At 39.2% G+C, this 19980-nt stretch overlaps 1 protein-coding gene across 7 annotated transcripts in view; it reads right to left on the minus strand.

The window, feature by feature from the left end:
• Window positions 1–2039: 2039 nt before the first annotated feature.
• The window catches only part of tnk2b (tyrosine kinase, non-receptor, 2b), a 270657-nt gene continuing 252716 nt past the window's right edge, over window positions 2040–19980 (minus strand). For 3 of the 7 annotated variants that reach the window (XM_043702434.1, XM_043702433.1, XM_043702431.1), the window contains 3 exons: window positions 19452–19571; window positions 12989–14439; window positions 2042–2599 (listed from right to left, as the gene is read on the minus strand). In XM_043702434.1, coding sequence (XP_043558369.1) covers window positions 2471–2599; window positions 12989–14439; window positions 19452–19571 — 1700 coding nt within the window. In that variant the 3' untranslated portion in view covers window positions 2042–2470. Of the gene's footprint in view, window positions 2600–12988; window positions 14440–19451; window positions 19572–19980 lie in introns of all 7 variants that reach the window. The other 4 variants (XM_043702430.1, XM_043702432.1, XM_043702436.1 and 1 more) reach the window with 4 other exon arrangements.

A 19980-nucleotide genomic window follows, 5' to 3' on the forward strand; every position in this document is an offset into this window, starting at 1 on the left:
CCGTTACTTTCAACATACTTTTGCTGCTAGCTTATGTATATTGGTATGTGCTAATTTAACTACCATGGTATCTAAGGAATTAATGCTTTCCTTGAATGTTGTGACCGAGTTTGACGGAGAATTGATAGCGGAGGATATCGATGGATTCCTTCAATACTGTTTCAGTGCAAATTTAAATGTCCGTATGTCAAACACATACAGATGGTATTATTAATACGTGGTCGCCCCAACTAATGAATAAGCTAGTCGCAATTAAAAAGGAGCCACCAAAAACTAAACCTAGCCACTGAACATCAAAAGTAGCCATCGAGAAACTCTCCAGAAGGGTCCTTAAAAAATAAATCACCTTGAAATTGACAGGTGAGCTCACAAAAAAAACGGTTCAAGTTTGCCCCTAAGATTTAAATGTCGGTTGCCTATGCTTGATTGTTTGTCCATCACCATCTGTAAATTCCACCATATCCTTGCATTTATTGTCTGTACAACTCCAGCACAGCTTTATGGACTACAGCCACTACAAGACTCTTTAGAATCAGTGAACAAAGCTTTGTCAGTTCTATAATTGAAATAAATCTTCCAGTAGAAACAGAATATCTTGTCAGTAAGTGAAGAATATCATGGAAAGATGAGACAATAGAAAAGACATTGAGAAGCTTCATATTAAAAGTCGTTTCCTGTATTGTCTCCCTGATTACCAGATTACACATTATTCTCTGTGCTGCTTCATATCATCAACACCTTACTGGAAGAAATTTCACTTTTTGAAGATTAGCCATTGGAATAGCTTCATAATAGCACAGATGTTCACAAAGGAACATTAAGACCTAACCTAATCACATAATTGAAACCTATATAATTGAGTTTACTTTAAATGTTTTTTTTCTTCTTATTCATTCATGGGATGTGGATGCCACCACCTTGGCCAGGTGCCCTCAGGTCCACAAAACAAGTTAAATTAGGAAACAAAATTTATGCAACATGTGAAGCCGAGTCAAAAAGTCATAGAGATGTACAGCATGGAAACAGACCCTTCGGTCCAACCCATCCATGTCGACCAGATAGCCCAACCCAATCTAGTCCCACCTGCCAGCACCCGGTCCATAGCCCTCCAAACCCTTCCTATTCATATACCCATCCAAATGCCTCTTAAATGTTGCAATTGTACCAGCCTCCACCACTTCCTCTGGCAGCTCATTCCATACATGTACCACCTTCTGTGTGAAAATGTTGCCCCTTAGGTGTCTTTTATATATCTTTCCCCTCTCACCCTAAACTATGTCCTCTAGTTCTGGATTCCCCGACGCCAGGGAAAAGACTTTGTCTATTTACCCTATCCATTAATTGCATGATAATGGTTCTCATTCTTCAAGATGAATGAGTTTTATCCTTTTTTAAGGAAGCAGGTGAGGTGAGTCATTCTTGGCCAGGTGCCTTTATCTAAGCTTCTGCTGTCATTTGTGATTGTGTAGCTTGAATACAAGCTCTCACCTGTACAATTCAGCCTATAAAATAGTACAGACACTATTTGCTGTCAAGCCACGGTCAACAGATGAAAAATCACATCCCACACATTAGCTCAGCTTATATGCGTCTATGTAACTTCAAAACCGGATAAACATGGTGCTGGGATGTACCAAATTAGATTTTAAAGTCAAAGCACAGTGCATTTAACAAATTCAGTTCCACTTCTCCATAGTCTTTTCCAAAGAGCAGGATTCATCAGTTGCAGCACCAATAGCCCTGGCACCCCCACAAGAGTTTGAACAAGAGTCTTTGTGATCTACTTAGCACAAACTCCTCCAGTGGTTGCAAACTACTACCAGGTGAGCAGGGACAACCAGACCCTACACCTAGCATCGCCAACTCGACTACTGCAAAACTTTGCAGCTTTCCAAATCGGAAGTTGTTTCGACACAGAGAACTGATACAAGGAAATTGATCAATGCTCTGAAGTGCACAATGTTAAGGAACAAAAAATAGTAACTCACTCTATGAAAACTAAAGAGAAATGGCATTATTGGAGAAAAAGTGATATTAAGTGGTTTCAATTTACAATATCCTACTTGCATACTTTGTTAAAGCTGAGTTAGATTCTGTATCCAAGAGGATGAATTCTTATCCTCTCAGTGAGAAAGAAGACTGCTGGAACCTGCCACTACGCAACAACTGAATGTAAGACTATCTACATTTAGGGGAGTACCATGTTTTCTCTGGGGTCTCAATGCCATTAAAGAGTTCAGGTCCATTAAACACTTAACTTGCTAACAGTACAGGTGCATGGACTGACTTGCAGAGATAGGAAGGAATTGGATCACCACTCAACCCAATGAGAACTATGCAAGGTGGAACGACTTGCCAAAATCCTTCAGGTAATGGGCTTTCAGTGCAGTAACTTTTAACAATTAACAGCTAGCACTGCCTTTATTTATCATAGCCAGCACAACACTGTTCTCATTTAGAGTTGGTGCAATTAGGTTAAGATTGGATCCGAGCTCACGGTTACCTTGAGGTACTGTATGGCTTTTTGAACGTTCCAGTTGTGGTTCTGAAGCGCAGTCTGACATTCCTCCATCGTAACGCCATGAACATTCTCCTGAACCTGAACACAGAAACATTTCTGAACTTCTGATTTATTATCACACCACTTCTCTGGACTAAAGTGTGACTACCTCCATAAAAACTATGATATTTCATGTGGAGCACTCTGACAGAAACTGTTACTATTTACACCAAGTGTGTCGTGCCTATCGGGGTGTTACCATGTCAGTTTTAATTGCTCACAATACTGGGACCTACTCCACCTGCTTTGAAATTACCTTATTCCTCTTTAACATGTTATTTTTGTTTTCTTCTAACTTTTTAGTGACTTAAATATTATAGGTGATATCAATTTCAACTTTCAAAACTTCTACCATTGGTTTATTAAGCATCCTCATTTGTTCACATTGCTCAAGAAAACTGGGTGATGCTGCATAGTGGACTGATTAGCAAAGTTAGATCACATGGTATCCAGGGAGAGCTAGCTAATTGGATACAAAATTTGTTTGACGGTAAGAGACAGAGGGTGGTGGTGGAAGGTTACTTTTGTGTCTGAAAGCCTGTGACCAGCAGTGCACCGCAAGGTTTGGTGTTGTGTCCACTGCTTTTTGTTATTTATGTAAATAATTTGAATGTGAATATAAGAGGAATGGTTAGTAAGTTTGCAGATTACATCAATATTGGTGTGTAGTGGAAAGTGAAGAAGGTTATCTCAGAGTACAATGTGACATTGATCAGATGGGCCAATAAGTTGAGGAGGGATAGAGGGAGTTTAATTTAGATAAGTGTGAGGTGTTGCATTCTGGCAAGGCAAACTAGGGCAGGACTTATACAGTTAATGGTAGGCTCCTGGGGAGTGTTGCAGAACAAAGAGACCGTGGGGTACAGGTTCATAGTTCATTGAAGTTGGAGTCACAGGCAGACAAGGTAGTGAAGATGATGTTTGGTACACTTGCCTTTATTGGTCAGTGCACTGAGTATAGGGGTTGGGTTGTCATGTTGCGGCAGTACAGGACATCAGTGAGATCACATTTGGAATATTGCATTCAATTCTGGTCTCCCTGCTATATGAGAGATATTGTGAAACCTGAAAGGATTCAGAAAAGATTTACAAGGACATTGCCAGAGCTGAGCTATAGGGAGAGGCTGAATTGGATGGGGCTATTTTTCCTGCAGCATCAGAGGCTGAGAGGTGACTTTGTACAGAGTTATAAAATCATGAATGGTATGGATAGGGTGAACAGTCAAGGTCTTTTCCCCAGGGGAGGGGAGTCCAAAACTAGAGGGCATAGGCTTAAGGTGAGAGGGGTAAGATTTAAAAGGGATGTAAAGGGCAACTTTTTCATGCAGAGGGTGATGCACATATGGAATGAGCTGTCAGAGGATGTGGTTCAATTACAACATTGAAAAGAAATCTGAATAAGTACATGAATAGAAATGGTTTAGAGGGATATGTGCCAAATGCTAGAAAATGGGACTAGATTTATTTAAGATATCTGGTCAGCATGGATGAGTTGGACTGAAAGATTTGTTTCTGTGCTGTACAACTCTCTGACTTTTATGTGCATCTTCTCCAAATTTAGCATGTGTATCAGAATCATGGTAAATTGGTCACTATATGCATGTAACATGAAAATTAGAGTACAAAAGAAATTACTGTAATCTAGTCAATGGGTATCAACTGTAACTTCAGACCATTAGGATCCAGATTTTGATATATTAAAAGGAAACTGCAAATTATGTTAAACTCTTTATTGAGAGTACGGAAGGAATCTAAACCAACCAGCTCTGTATTATTTATTACCGAATACTAGTACCCAACATTTGTAAAGTTTCTATCACAATTTTCACCATTTGCCAGAAGATACAGAGAACATACTGCCTGTCTCTGATTATAACAGACATATTTATTCTGTGCAGGGCAATTATCTGTTTTGCTGCTCACAATTATCTGGCCTCCAAATTACAGAAATGAGTTCCAAGGACAAAACACAGAATGATCTGAATTAAGCAAATTTACACTTTTGATACTGTAATACTGTCAAACTACAGTCTTTGGAGATTCCCAAGTAATGGAGCTCCACCTTGTGATGGAATGTAAATTACATATTTTGAATGCACCGCACCAGTTCCATGACAATTACAATGACTCAGCTCTTCCAAATAATGGTAGACTGGAATTCCTACTGATGTCCAAGCTTAAAATTTTGAGTTTATCTTATTTTTATACTAGGGCCTTTCGAGTTTACATTTCTAGCTCAAGCTTCAATCAATTCATGTACACCTGGAGAGGCCGGAGCACTAGAGTAACGTAATTAAAAGTAAAACTATCTCACTTTTTCATCAAAAAATAATGACATGCTTAAACTCTGACCAGCTCAGTGCCCTACTGTCTTTTTAAATAGGCATGTCACCCCTACAATGCACAACCCATACCACATCACCACCAGGCCCTCTCAATGTACACACTTGCACACACGGTCTGACAATATTTACTGCCCATCCCAAAGATGCCCAATCCCGACTCTCACTCCTCCAACACTATGGCCTCTTCCCACATTGGGTTTCTTCAAGAAAGCTTGGAGGTGGGAGGGAGTTGGTAAGCATTATCTGCGATGCAAAGAGGGAGCAGGGAGTGTTATGCTTTATTGAGGGGGGAGGGAACGAAAGCAAGCATAGTTTATGGTCTGGGAAGGAGGAGGTAAACATTTTCATCCATACATGCAGCATGGATGTTTTTAGACCTTTCTGTACCACCTGCTCTTAAATACTGCCTTATACCTGAAGTTAATGGCAGGAGAAACACTCAGTAAAATCCAAGGTGCAAATTCAGTGTCAGAGACATTTTTGGAGTGGCATAGACAGTGTAATTCTGCTCACTGCAAGTTTCAATTTCCTGGGTAAATACATGCACACCAACTGAACCTTCCAGAGGATCCCGACATGTAACAATTGTGAATGTCTCAATATTTGCTGCTGTCATCATTTGAAGATTCGATCCATTACGCCCTGTAAATGTGGTCCCTTTTTGCTGAGGGTCCAAAATCAATTTCAGAGAGGTTTAAATTCAAACATCATTGACTAAAATAGCCACTGTAATCTCTCTTAATTACGTCAGAACAAGTGGAAGTGTGCACACAGTTAGCTGCAGATTCCTAATACTCAGCTCTCTTCTTACTGTAAACAGCTACCCAGCCTAGTTGTTGTCTAAGTAGGATTGATGAAATATATTAAAAAAGTACTGCAACACACTGCAATAACCATACGGTCCTAAATCTTAAAGTCTCCAAAAATCTAGCATATTTTATTTACAAATGAAGCTATTAAATAAATGGACATTTCAAGACATAATTCTCTGGTCTGTCCTGAATTAGCTGATCTCTAACAGCATACGAATTCAGAGGAGATGAACAGTCCAATACTGCCTTTATTCCTATCATGTCAAAAATATTATTTACCACCCATGATGAGTTGTGAGAACACATATCATCCATTTCCTCCAGATAACGTTCCAAACACAAGTAGATGTATAGATCAAATTGCATTTATTAATACTGTTAAAATGATGATTTATATTCAGTATCATTTGAAAGAGCCAGGTTTGAATGACTGTACAAAAGGGAATTTATTTCAAGTTTTCTGGACATAACTGAAGTAGCTTCTTCAAAAACAGTCTTTAAAGATCCCTGTAGGCTTTTAAGACTTGTTTTTTGAAACCAAACTTCCTAGAAATCACATGAAACGCGATTAAACTTCTTCTCCATTTTCTTGCTACTGAACAGATCTCAAAAGGTTCATAACAGCACCGGATTCCACAAGCAGAAGCCATACATCAGCACTTTGATCAATGCATGCAGAGCTTCCCAATGGCTATGCAGTCATGCAGTTTAGATGAAACAGTGCTGGTGATAATTGATTTTATTAAATTGCTACTGGGGCTGTTTAGAACAGTGATTGGCTTGGAGAAATTCTTGGTTTATGTAAGAAAGTTAAGATAGGATGTAGAAGCAGAAGTTGGCATTTCGCCCATCAAACCTGTTTCACCTTCAATTAGATAAAGCTGATCTGATAATCCTTACCTCCAGGCATTCCTGCCTTTTTCCCCCCATAAGCCTTGATTCTATTACTTATTAAAAATCTCTCAAGATGGAGGGAAGCATTCGGAGAGTCAGCTGAGTTAAAGGAAAGCCTGCTGAGAATCTCTTCTACTTCTGAAAAAAAAACCTTATACTTCATTTCGGAGTAAAATCCATTTGTTCTTTTGAAAGAGAGCTTGAAAGAACACCTCAAGATTGTATTTCCTGAGCAAGCTGTGTCTGCAAGTCTTCAGGACATGATCAGTGACTTGACTAGAGCTGCCAGAATATCAGAGCATGAAACTCTAGCACATTCTATGCTTTATTCTTCTGACTTTAAGAATAACTCATCGCCAAAATGATTTCTTTTCAGAAAGCCAATCTCTAGAGAAAGATCTGTTTTCTTTTTCTCTTTTGCTTAAGACAGAGCATGTGCATTTGCAAGAACTAGCCCCAATACTTGGCAATCTGTTCCAGTATAGCTCACATGGCTATCTGAACAACAAAGTCTGGAAAATCACATACTTAGAGATATTTTTAATCAATCTGTCCATGCAAAGACAGACCTCTGTAGCAAGTGGACCTTGAACCCCGGCCTCCTGTACCAGAGGCAGAGACATTACCACTCTCCTGTATACTCTAATTGTTCAGTTGTAGATATTTTCTCATCAACTTGTTCAGACATAATATTGCTCTTGTGGCACAGCAGTAGTGCCCCTAATTCTGAGCCAGTAAGCCAAGTTCAAATTCCTTATGTTCCACTTGGAGTCAAGTCCCAGAGATGTGTAACAACATCTCTGAACAGGCTAATTAGAAGTATCTACACACCTCTGGAGCAGGTGGGGCTTGACTCCAAGCCTCCTGGCCCAGAGAGAGGGACACTATCACTGCACTAGAAACTTAAATTGTCCACTCATATGCAGTCCACAATAAAGCAGGACAAATTAAATTCAGCCACTTACTCTCCTATTATTCAACTCTCAGTTATCAGCAATATGCTGGAAAGAGTCTTCAACAGAGCGATCAAGTGGTTCTTATTCAACAGCAACCTGCACATCATTCCATCAGGACCACTCTACTCCAAACCTAATGACTGCCTTGCCTCCAAACAATAGAAATACTGAATTCCAAAGGCAAGGTAAAAGTGACTGCCACTCTTATCAAGACGACATTTGACTGAATATGGCACCAAGGAGCCTGAGCAAAATTTAAGTCAATGGAAATTGGGAGAAATTTCTCACTGGTGGGAATTATACAGAGCACAAAAGAAATGGTTAAGATTGTTGAAGGATAATCCATGAATTTCGCCTCCACGGGGCATCAGTGCAATAAGTCGTTACGATAATTTACCAGGGTCAGCCAATTTCAGCTGCTTCAATAATCTCACCTCCGGCATAAGGTCAGAGGTGGGGTTATTTGCAACATGAGCGGTTCCATCCATGACTCTTCAGATTATGAAGCAACATACGCTGGCATTGCAGCAAGGTCTGGACAACATTCAGACTTGGGCTGGTAAGTACAAAGTAACATTTTTCCACACAAATGCCAAATGATGACCATCTCCCTTGACTTTCATTCTGCAAAATTGGGTTGGGGAGGGTGTTATCATTAAATAGAAAGTTAATCCATACCAGCCAATTAACCATTGAGCCTACAATAGGATTTAATTAATTTACGATTTGCAGTCAGCATGGACAAGCTTAGACTGAAGGATCTGTTTGCAACTCTATAACTCATAACAGTAGGTCAGTCGGTGAATACGTTCCTATGAGTAACAGCTTCCAGACTCACCAAAGTTTTTTGACAACCTAGAAGGCACAAATCAGGAATTTGCTTGTTGTATCATTGCAGCTGTGACAAGAGTGTGGTGCTGGAAAAGCACAGCAAGTCAGGCAGCATCCGAGGAGCAGTAGATTCGATGTTTCGTGCATAAGCCCTTCATCAGGATTCCTGATGAAGGGCTTATGCATGAAACATCGATTCTACTGCTCCTCGGATGCTGCCTGACCTGCTGTGCTTTTCCAGCACCATGCACTCAACTTTGATCTTCAGCATCTGTAGTGTTCACTTCCTCCCTGCAGCTGTGACAAACCATATATTTTCTTTTCCTGTGTTTACCATGGTGGTTGCTGAACATGTTCATAAGAGATTGCTAACATGCTTTTTACAAAAGAAAATAGAAGTTTATTACACAAAATTATGTTTCACAAGACCTCTCTAATAGCATCTTATTACAAATATCAGAAAGAAAAATTCAACTCTTCTTAGCCTCAACTTATCGACACTCAAACCTTAGGGTAATGGTCTGTCTAAGCTCCTTACTGAGGCAGCACCATTGTAAATTCTACATTCAGCTGACTTTATTTTCTTCAGTTAAGATTTCTTTCTGTGACCTTTACACAACTGCAACCTCAGCTTACTATTATTATTTAACGTGTTCCATAGACTCATCTCTTCAATGGCCTTCTGCTTCTGGAGCTCTCAGAGGTCTTTAAGCTACTCAGGACTTATTTTCAGTCCAGAGTGTAACTCTACCAGCGCTTTTGCTGTAACACAATATTATTCTGAATGACACCAGCACATTTCTGAATGGTTCTGTCTTCTTGTGTTACTGGGCTCCTGTCTTCAGACAACAGCAGCATGTTTTTTTTTTCTAGATTTATTTTTTCTAAATTGCTCACCTCAAGAGTTTAACTACCTAATTAAAAGATTTGTAAACAAAAGTGTCTGGACACCCCTGATCACATACAGAATTCAAAATGAAACTGAAACTTGTATTCCTTTTCTTAAGGCACACAATATAGAAATAACCAGCAAACTTAAAGCTGCCTAGAATGCAAATTTCTAAGTCATGATAGATGTCATGAATCTTCATCACAATATTCTCCATTTGCCTGGATGTGTGCAGCACCAAAGACACTCAAGAAGTTTGACATCTGCCATGAAAAGTCAGCATGTTAGATTAGCAACCCATCCATCAACCGTAAACATTCACTGCCTCCCTCTTACACACATATACACAGACTTGTGCAAGGGATATATCTCAATTGCCCAAGTCAAGAGACCTTAGATCGCAGTTAGCAGAGTCAAATCTGTGCAGGTTATTGCAGGAGTAGCAATTATTACTAAGCAGCAACCAACATACAGAGGATGCCAGACCAGCTGAGTTTCTCGAGTAATTTCGGTTTTGTGCTTCAGTACTGTTTATTTGGCTCACTGAATCCAATCATGTTCGACACTAATCTACATTCTATTTATAACAGGTATGTGCTCTCATGTTTGGACCCTAGATATATCCTACCCTCCTGTAGGGAGTACTCAGTGATAAGTCAGATTTCTTTTCCTACAATCTTTTTGCTTAAAATTACACGTCGTCATAGCTTAGTCCCATGAACTATAGGGAGCCCTTAATGGTGTAATGCAGAGTTTATTTTGTCCCATTAAACTGATACATAAAGTCTTCACATGTTGTAAACTTTATAGTTTTTTTAACCTTCATTTAAATGGCAAATTATTTCAAAACCTCAACTCATTACATTGTTCTCTCCACACTCCAAAGCTGTTTTCACAGGTTTGTTGTCTCAGAAACTATAATTTGGGTGATGGATAATTACATATTTTACTTAGGTTTTGTGAAATGACATATCCATCTGGTGAACACAACCTAATAACATTGCTTCATTTACCCAATGATCCTTCTCATCTCCTAATGCACAAAATCACAATCAGTATTTCTCAGCTATGGAGTACTACTTCTACGGCATTTTCACTTCCAGGCCTTCCCATTTTGACCCTCACGACCCATCTGGACCTCTACCCTAAGGAAAAGCTGCAGAATACCTTGCTGCAGTGAGGTGCTGGTTAAATGCAGTTTAAATGGCAGACCAAGCATGCAGAGAATTGCTGAGGGCCAGCATGCATTCAGCTGCATACTAGGTTTCAGATGCATACTGCATTTCAGGTGGTCACTCAGCACATGGGTATGAATTTAGCACAAAAGTCTGACATGTGGCAATCACGAGGAATGGATTCCTCCAATTTCTCTCCAATTTGTGACCTGGTGGCTCAGAAGCTGTATCTTGTACAAACAAACAGTGTGCTATTAGCCTCCTACGGGGTTCCCCAATGCTGTTCCCATCTCCAACATATAATCCTGCTCACTTGTGGACAGTACTTCATTACGTGACAACACAAGTAGCCATTTTTCGGACCTCTGAGATGTGTGCATTTATGCTGGCGGAAGGTGTGCATGAATCAGGTGATGTTGCATTCTCAGTAGATAACCCCCTCTGAAAAATATTCATCATCCTGTTAACAGCTGTGGAATGACAATTAATGAGATGTAAAAGATGTAAATTGGAACTGACAAGATGGACGGGTTCTAAGTCACTACTTTGCTTATCATCATTCTTCATAACCTGCTGACATCAAGTTGACCTGAGTAAGTGTTATGTCATGTGGTTGAAAGATATTAAATTTCACTACTAGGTAGCTTGGAGACCTGCATTCTAAGACCTGGATTATTGGATGCATCCTCCTCAGCAGACATCAATGTCGCAATGACTGGAGGGCTACCTCCAGGACTCTGCCGCTCTTGTGTTCTCCTGCAAGGAGACCAATGAGTGAAATGTTTTAAGAGGATTAAAGGACAGCATTTTGAAGTGCTGTGTATAGTAACATGAAGGCCAGTGACAGTGGTAGCCAGTACACAAAATAATATTTTCGCTTCCAACCCACTTCCCCACCACAAACGACAAAAAGGCTCTTCCTTAGAATTTCTCGAGGACTACTCAATTTTGTGGCAACATTTTGGGTTTCAAGGGATACTTCTACCATTCTCAATAACTCAATTATTAGGTGATGCAGTCATGTAATAACAATACCTTCTGTATTAGTCTCCATATATAGATGCTTGGTTCAGCAGAATTAGAAGCATTCATCAATACCCTTAGCAATTTATCAATGCTTCATTAAACTTAAAACCACAGTGTTTCTCAGACACCAGATTATTTAAATTAACAACTTTGACAGGCTTAAGTTAGCAGCAATTTTTTCAAAACGATACACACTCCGCTATACAAAAGCCATAATCCCAAGCACACATTCCACAGACTGGTGAAGTCACAGCTAGTGTATTTCCATTGCACATGTACAAACCTGGAAGACTTAATCAGGCAATAACAATAGATTTTCTGCATTTTATATTTCAAATTCAGATTTAAATATAACAATTGAACTGGATTTTCCAAGGATGGCAATCTCATGTAGACTACCATTCTGTGTCTTTATTTTAACAAAAGCAGGGAGCTCCACACTTGAGAGGAGATTCTCATCAGGGATCCTACAGTAATGCAGAGCTGTATTTCCATTCTGACAATTTGTTTGCAGTGCAGTAGATGTCATAAGGCATGGACCAGATTTTGCAGGGTGCAAGGACCCCAATGCCATAAGCCCCACCTTCCATCTGACTTACCCTGTCTAAAATGTAGGAGAGATAGTCCAAGGCAATACAGCCATTTAATAAACAATTGGGTGTTAATAGACTAAACATAAGTCATTTGGCCTTCAGGAAGGAGTCTCATGTCATACAGCTGTTGGCTAAGCAGAGGCTGGCAGCTGTGCAGCACTGGTAGCAGTTGATTATTTTGGGCTGGCAAAGGGTGTAATGTTAGCAGGTTCCAGTGTGAGGTTTGGTGAGCTTAAAAGTTACAGGCTTTGAGAGAAGGTCACACCTTGGTGGAGGCCCTCTCCCGAGTTCCAATGAGGTCATTAAGGAGGCCATAAATCCGATTCGTCGCCAGTCCACAGAGAGAAACCAGTTTGGTTGAGTACTTAGCTGCAGGAGCTTTCCTGCTGTTCATGAATGCCTGAACACCAGGGGAATATTGTTGAGTGGGCTTTAATTACTTACTTAAAGGGCTCAATTGGTCCAGTGGTAGGTGGGCCATATAATACCACCAGTGTTGTTGGTAAAATTACAGTGTGGGCAGGAGTAGGTGGGTACATGACGGTCAGGTTACCTGCTGGTGGAAGAGCAATATATTCCAGTCCTATGCTTCATACACTAATACACACTGTTAGAGTTGCTGGGTTTTAACTCTAGACCCTCAACAAGTAAACTCCAACTTGAAAAATATATTTACATGATCTATGAAACAAGGTGAAAGGACATCCATTCTTGAATCCAGCCAACAAACCCTTGTCATTCAGGCTGAGAAATTCAAAACTAATAAATAAAGAAAATATATGGTTTCATCTTATGTTTGGATATTCCAGTCACTTTAGAATTGTGTTTTACTATAACAATACTGATCTGCTTTAAGTATTCATCCTGTTCAGAATTTCATTAGTAAATTTGTGTTAAATTTACTTACTATTTTAATTTTGTCCGAAGGTGTAATACTGTCTGTCTTGCCACTTGAAATCTCATAAGACATTTTTTGCAGACTATGGGAACTTTTCATTGTTGCAACAAAGGACCCAGGATTACTATTGTTGGATGAAAAATTGGTTTTATGCTCAGGATGTTGCATCATTGGCCTCACTGTTGCTGTGGTAACAGGTTTTCTGGAGCAGTGTTCATCCATACTCTCAGCCTCTTTGAAAAATTTTTCATATTTGTCCAGATAAGAAGGTCTCTCTGGAAGCAAATAATAATGGGTGCTGCTAACCTTCTTTCCATCTTTCACTATTGGCAGGATGCAAGGTCCTTTTGTGTTGTCCTTTCCTGGTGCTTGAATGACTTTGGGTGAGGCATATTTTGGGTCAGAGGCGAAACTCTGAGTGGTGGGCATTAACTTGCTCGGAGATGTTGAAAGGTATGCACCGACAGTTAATGTTGTCATTGAAGATGCTGTTGGCCGTTGGGGAAAACCAACAGGAATTGCCTTAGGACTTGGAGTTCTTGAAGATGGCTGGGACATTGGATCCCTGGGAGGAATTTGTGGAGGCTTGTCCTCTTCACCTCCAGATGCAGGTGACAACTCACCAGACCAGTGGCCTAGCTCATTTTTCCTCAAAGGCCGAGGGGGAATGGGAATCCGTGGTGGAATCTGAGGTCTATCATCAGAAATAGTTGGGGACACGCTTGCTGACAAGATGGGACTTGGTGTAGAGACTGGTGTTGAAATGACAGGGACATTAAGTTTTCTCATGCATTCTTGTTGAAGTTCCTCAAATATCTCAGCTGACTGAGAGAAGCTGGTCTGTTTTGTGTGCCTGGGTGGTAAAAATAAATTATCCTCCACTTTGAGCTTTCCTTTGCCATCTGTGTCATGCACAAATGCATAATTAGTTTCCCCCACTTCTTTATGCCTTGGTACCTGAACAGTTCCATATTTTGATACTTCACCAATTAATCCTGTATCTAGATTATTAATGGATGAAACTTCAAAATCATCTTCATCCTGAGCAACATCATCATAGGCTGGAGGTGGAGGCAGGGGTTTGGAATCCCAGTCAACAATAGGGACAGGGTGCAAAGGTCTAGGCAAAGTCCTGGTTGGACTCAGTGGTGGTGTCTTGTCCAGCAGTGAATAAGAATCCAATACTAGCTTGGCCAGTGTAGGAATAGTGTTGCCCAGTACAGGAGATGGAGTTGGGCTTGTCTGTTCATCTCCAAAGTCAATCAGAGCCACCTCATTAGCTATATGACAAGAGGATTTACTCCCATCTGATGACCTCTCCCCCAACTTTGTGGCAAAAACACGAGCAGCTGGCTTATTGAGCTTTAAGGTTTTCATTGGGCCCTGTTTCTTCAGACTAAGCTTTTTTGGAGGTAATGAGACAGCAGCTTCCTCTTCAATCACAGGGTCATATACAGGCTCTGAAATATATGCAAGAGCAGAATTACTTAACACAGAATTCAGAAATAAAATAATTTTAGAAAGGTCAAAACAGTCCATTTCTTTGAAGGTTGTACCCTGCTACTATTTGTGCAATATTTTAGTCTATGAATATGCACTTAACATAGAAGCAGGAGGAGACTATTCAGCCCATCAAATCTGATTTATCACCATTCAATATGATCACAGCTGATCATCTACTTCAATGTCTTTTTTTCACAGATTAGCCCCATATCCCTTCCCTTCATTGCTATTTAGAAAACTGATAAATTCTATTTTAAAGATACTTGATGACTGAACTTCCATAGCTCTCTGGGGTAGAGGATTCAAAGAGTTGGAACCATGAACAAAAGTTTCATCTCAGACCTGAGTGCCATTTGCAAATTCTCCTGGTCCTAGACTTTCTAGCCAGGGTAATCAGCTTACCTACATCTACCCTCTCTATCACTCTAAGTATTTTGTAGATCTTAATATGATCACATCTCATTCATCAAAACACCAGAGAACATGGGCCCAGTTTTTCCAGTCTTATCTCCATAGAACATTCTTACCATTCCAGAAATAAGTCTGGTGAACTTTCTTCCTTTTACTAAGGAAATTTACAGCACTCTAGGAGACCAAATAGACCATGTTTTTAATACCAGTTCTTTATTGGTGTGGTCCAAAACAATTTCGCTGTCCTGATCTTTTCCCATAGCCCTGTAACATCCTCTCCTTCAAATATTAAACAAATTTCTCCAGGGAAGGTGCAATAGTCTCTCTGCCTGAACCACTTACTTTGATAAAGCATTCATGGTCCAACAACCCATTGCATTAAGAGATGTTCTCAATTTTTACAATTACTTTAATGTCAGGAAATATTGTCTTTGCGTACTTGTACCCAATTTTACAAAACTCCATGAAGTTTTCTCTCTTGCTTCAGAGGCAATAGTCCAAGTATCTCAAATCTCTCCTCACAGCTACGGATTCCTCCTCCTGACAAAACTACCATTTATATACTCCAGAGCTGTTAATGACCTTCCTAAAACCGCACACCAGTTTCTGTCTAACAACGTCTTGCACAGCTTTTTTTTCTAAAATTTATAATGTATGTATTCTGCATATGAAATCCATATTTTTTGTGGTCTTAATCCTTTATTTACCTGCCCTTGCAAATAATTATGATTATGAATCCCTGGCATGCTCTGTCATTCACTTTTCAGCATTTTTCCAATGAACATGCATTCCCATCCAATAAAATACCTACATCTTCCATAAGTTAAATAAATTATTAACTCCAGAATTTGATATACAACTAGGATTCCTCTTAACATTATTAGTAGAAGTCAGATAACAGTGTTTATGTTATACCCAAAATATTGTCCATCATAATTATACTGATTTAGTAGCCTTTTGTCTGGATAAATTTTGTTTCTTTTTTTTAGAAAGAACTAGCATCCTTGTTCTTTTATGCCCACAAAATGTCCTGAAGTGTTTCATAACCAAATAATTACTTTTAAACAACAATCAGTATCATTACTCAGGCAACACAGCAATCAATTTGCATGAATAAGGTCTCACAAACAAAAGGTAAGGGACATATAACATGCATTTTTGTCATGTTGATTAAAAGGATAAATATTGGTTGTCACATTAAAAGATTGCACCGACCCATCTCAACATATCCACTCAAATGGACAGAGGAGACCATGCTTTGACTTTTCATCTGAAAGCTAAGACTACAGCTCTAACAATTTGGCATTCCCACAGTACCACAATGGGACATCAGCCTCCATTATGATTTCAAGTCCTGAAATTCCGACTGAAGTCACAATCATTTGACGCTAAGATGGCAGTGCTACAAATCTCACTCGATAATTAACATTTTTACATTAAGCTCTTGGTGCTTTAGTGAGCATTACGGGTACACATTTGAAAAGAAGATCTTCAGCCCTGTGAAATCACATTTCTTATTTCAGACAGCAGGTAGAACCATTTTCCAAAGGGAGTTGGAGCATACTGATGACAATATTTCCATAGTGTAGGCTGTTTATAGATTTGTCAGGTTGCATTCCCATGAGTAACAAAAATAATGCATCTTCCAGATTAAATCTGTACTCAGCGTATTTTATTGTTAAGCATAATGAATCAGTGAAGCCTCGGCTTATTTAACTTCCATTTTACAGCTAGTAGACACGAGGTGCCAGTTAATAAACTAAAGACGAACATCAGATAAGGTACTGCAACACTGGAAATTATTTTCTGCAAATCAAATTGACTAATGTATTTACCATATCTGTACAGGTTGACAATAGATGAGCTATGTGGGAACTTATTCACAACAAATGTCTCCTACAGACTATTCTGCTTTATACTTCCCAATCAGCATATTTCAAAATATGGGGAGGGGCTGTCAGACTTGTGCAATGTAGCAGGTGGCTTTGCAGCCACCTATGCCTGGGCAAACTGAGACCCACAAGAGTCTAACTCTTGGACACTTAAGTGATTCATTATGCCATTTTAACTGTGGAAGGGTGAGGCTCAAACAAAACAGGTGGACTGATAGCTTTAACCTTGCGGGCTAATGTCAAGAATGTCCTTTGGTAGACATTTTTGCTTTCTAGAGGCTGACCCCCAAACCCATTAGAGGTTGTACTTTCCTCTGTAATCCTCTAGCCCTTCTGACCTCTCAAACACACACAAGACTAAACAGAGGCTGACCTCTACTTGCTTCTCTTCTTTGTGGACTGCATATGGTGCCAGCAGTGGCAACCATTTGAACGTGGCACTGATAGGAAAACAGAGCTTCTGGCTGGAGAATAGATGTCAGTTTTCTAAGATGTAACTTCCTCCCCAGATGGAAACAGAAGTCTCAGCTTGAGCCATTAATGGCCCACTGATTATAAAGTGGCAACACTGCAGCTGACCATTTCTGCCTGGTTTTGCAATCAACTTTCAGTCACTGGGGATGGAAGGAACAAGGTATGCCTTAAAATTCATTCCACAGTCAAAAAATATTCAAATCCCGGAACAGAAATTACCCAAAATGTATCTCTGGGAGTAGAATCTTTAAATAAATTGGAATCAATGAGTTTAAAGAAAAATGCAAACATTAAACCATTCTAAATATAACATCTCATTAAATGTTGAAGTTTATTTAAAATAAAAAATTCAAATGGTCAATCTAATCGGGGAAAAAAGGTGAAAACCATGTTTTTCTTTCTTATATCAAATTGAAACTATTAACATCTGAGTATCTATTTACTTTTTCTTGTCTGTTTCTTACAGCAAATACTAAACACTGCTTGCTATAGTAAAGAAACTGCAATGGGTGATCATTGTAGAATGCGATTAAAGGTAAACAAAGTGATATGAACAGAGATACTGCAAATTAAATGGTCAGTTAATTGTGTCAGTTTCCTTTAAGATACAAGATAACACACGCACTCAGCACACAGGAAATGACAGAATATGGTTAGTACAACTGAGAAAAAAAGTCTGCACAGACACTTCCCACAATTGAGACACTCAGGAACCATTTGAGATTACAAATTGGGATTACAATGGTGGCGCAAATAAATTGAAAGCCACATAGTTCAATACCACAGGTGATAACACAGAATTCAACATGAGATGAGATGTCACACATAGAAATGAGCAGAACCAGGTTTGAGGCATTTTTGAGTTCAATCTGATTGATCCACCTTTCAGTGGGCTCCAAGTGCCAAATGACCTATTCTTGTTTCTATGTAAAAAGGTTTTCCGTCCTTAAGGATACAATATGCTCTTGCCATAAACACTTGGATATAGTTATAACATCAAACAATTTAAAGTCAGGAAATTCACCCCTTAGCAAATTCCAACCTCAGAAGCACATGCTATTCTTGATTAAGACTAAATTAGGTGCAGTTTTGTTAAGCCTATCTAATCGTTTAAAACTCATCAAATTTATTTCACATAGACCCTTTGCAGCTAATAGACAGATCTACTGGCTTGATCAGGTGAAAGGTAAGTACCTAATCCACTCTCCTACAACACATTCTGTATGATAAATACATAACATATTTTGTGTTAGTTGGGCTTAGTTTTGTTCACAAGGTATTGTGAAGGTTTGTTTCATGACCACAGCATGTCTGATAGGGACATTTCCAGAATTTCTGTCAAGTTCACCTCAGATTTTATTTTGCCTCCATTACAGCACTCCATGATTAGGCTGATGGGTGCACTGTGCACATTGTTGCACCATGTTTCAATGGAAAGGAATTCTTGGATAGGATGGTCTCTGCCCATCCTTTTTTGAAAGTTCTAATGATAATTATAATACAAGCATATGTATTTATATTCTGCCTTTCTTATATTCTAGAAGTCCCAAACCATTCCTCCATGATGTACTTTTAAGTGTGGACATTCGTGGAATGTAGGTAAATAGGCTGGGGAATTTGTACACAAGTAACAAAATGTCAATTAATCTGTTACAGTGACTTTCAATATCCATTGAAAGTACTGGTGTGCATTTTCCAGTTACAGGGGACACAAACATTTCCACACATTTCCGTATCATAAGCACCAAATTAAGAAACCTCTATCATACGACAGTAACAACAGTTCAGAATATGAGGTGCTGGGGCAAACAGAAGTGAGAAATAATTAATAAGTATGCAATGAATTAAGAATAGTGATATATCAACAAAATTGTAATATGGTCCATAATGCACAACTTACCAGTGACTGCCAAAGAATTCCTAAAGAACTTAGCAGTTGAGTTAGAATATAATTGGAATATAGCAGACTGCATATGAAATGATATGATTGCCTCACTATTACAAATGTTCCATTCCATTTCTCACATTTACAACAGAATGAAATAGGCATACTGAGTTAAAAATTTAATTTAGTGATAAATGAACTCCACAGAATTCATTGTTCAAAACAGAGTGTCTCAATCTCAGTTCTGTGCAATCTCCCACCACACAGCAAATCCATGCCTCAAGAGTAGTGATACATCACAAAATACCTTTGAAAATGGGGGCTAAAATGGAACAGAGTGGGCAGGAACACCTTTTATACTGGAGAAAACGTCGTAACTTACTCTTGCCAAAGATGTTCGGTTGAGGAGGACGTGGAGGAGGCTCCTCTGCAAATGTTAAAAGAGGCAGCACAGGAAGAAAAGGCCAAAGTCATTAGCTCAATCACACCACAGACATCAATAAACAACATGCAGAGCACACATCATTTAACCGCAAAGAGCCATCAGTTGAACATTTATAGAGAAAGAATTGGCAGTAATCTGCGTCATGTGAGCCTTTTCAACATTAGCTTCCTAACTGAAGGCTGCAAATTCATATTTAATGAACTGTAACAGCATTCTTACTTTTATCAAGCACACTTCTTTCAACAGGATACTAGTTGATGGCTAAGATGTCGTGCACACACCATTTAGCAATCCAACTCTACTTCTGCAGCAGAAACATAACCACCAGTCGTAGCAATACATGACTCAAATTTCTTTGGCTATGTGGCTTAAAAATACACAAAAATACCCA

This window comes from Chiloscyllium plagiosum, chromosome 13 (assembly GCF_004010195.1).
Source record: "Chiloscyllium plagiosum isolate BGI_BamShark_2017 chromosome 13, ASM401019v2, whole genome shotgun sequence".
NCBI classification, from domain to species: domain Eukaryota; kingdom Metazoa; phylum Chordata; class Chondrichthyes; order Orectolobiformes; family Hemiscylliidae; genus Chiloscyllium; species Chiloscyllium plagiosum.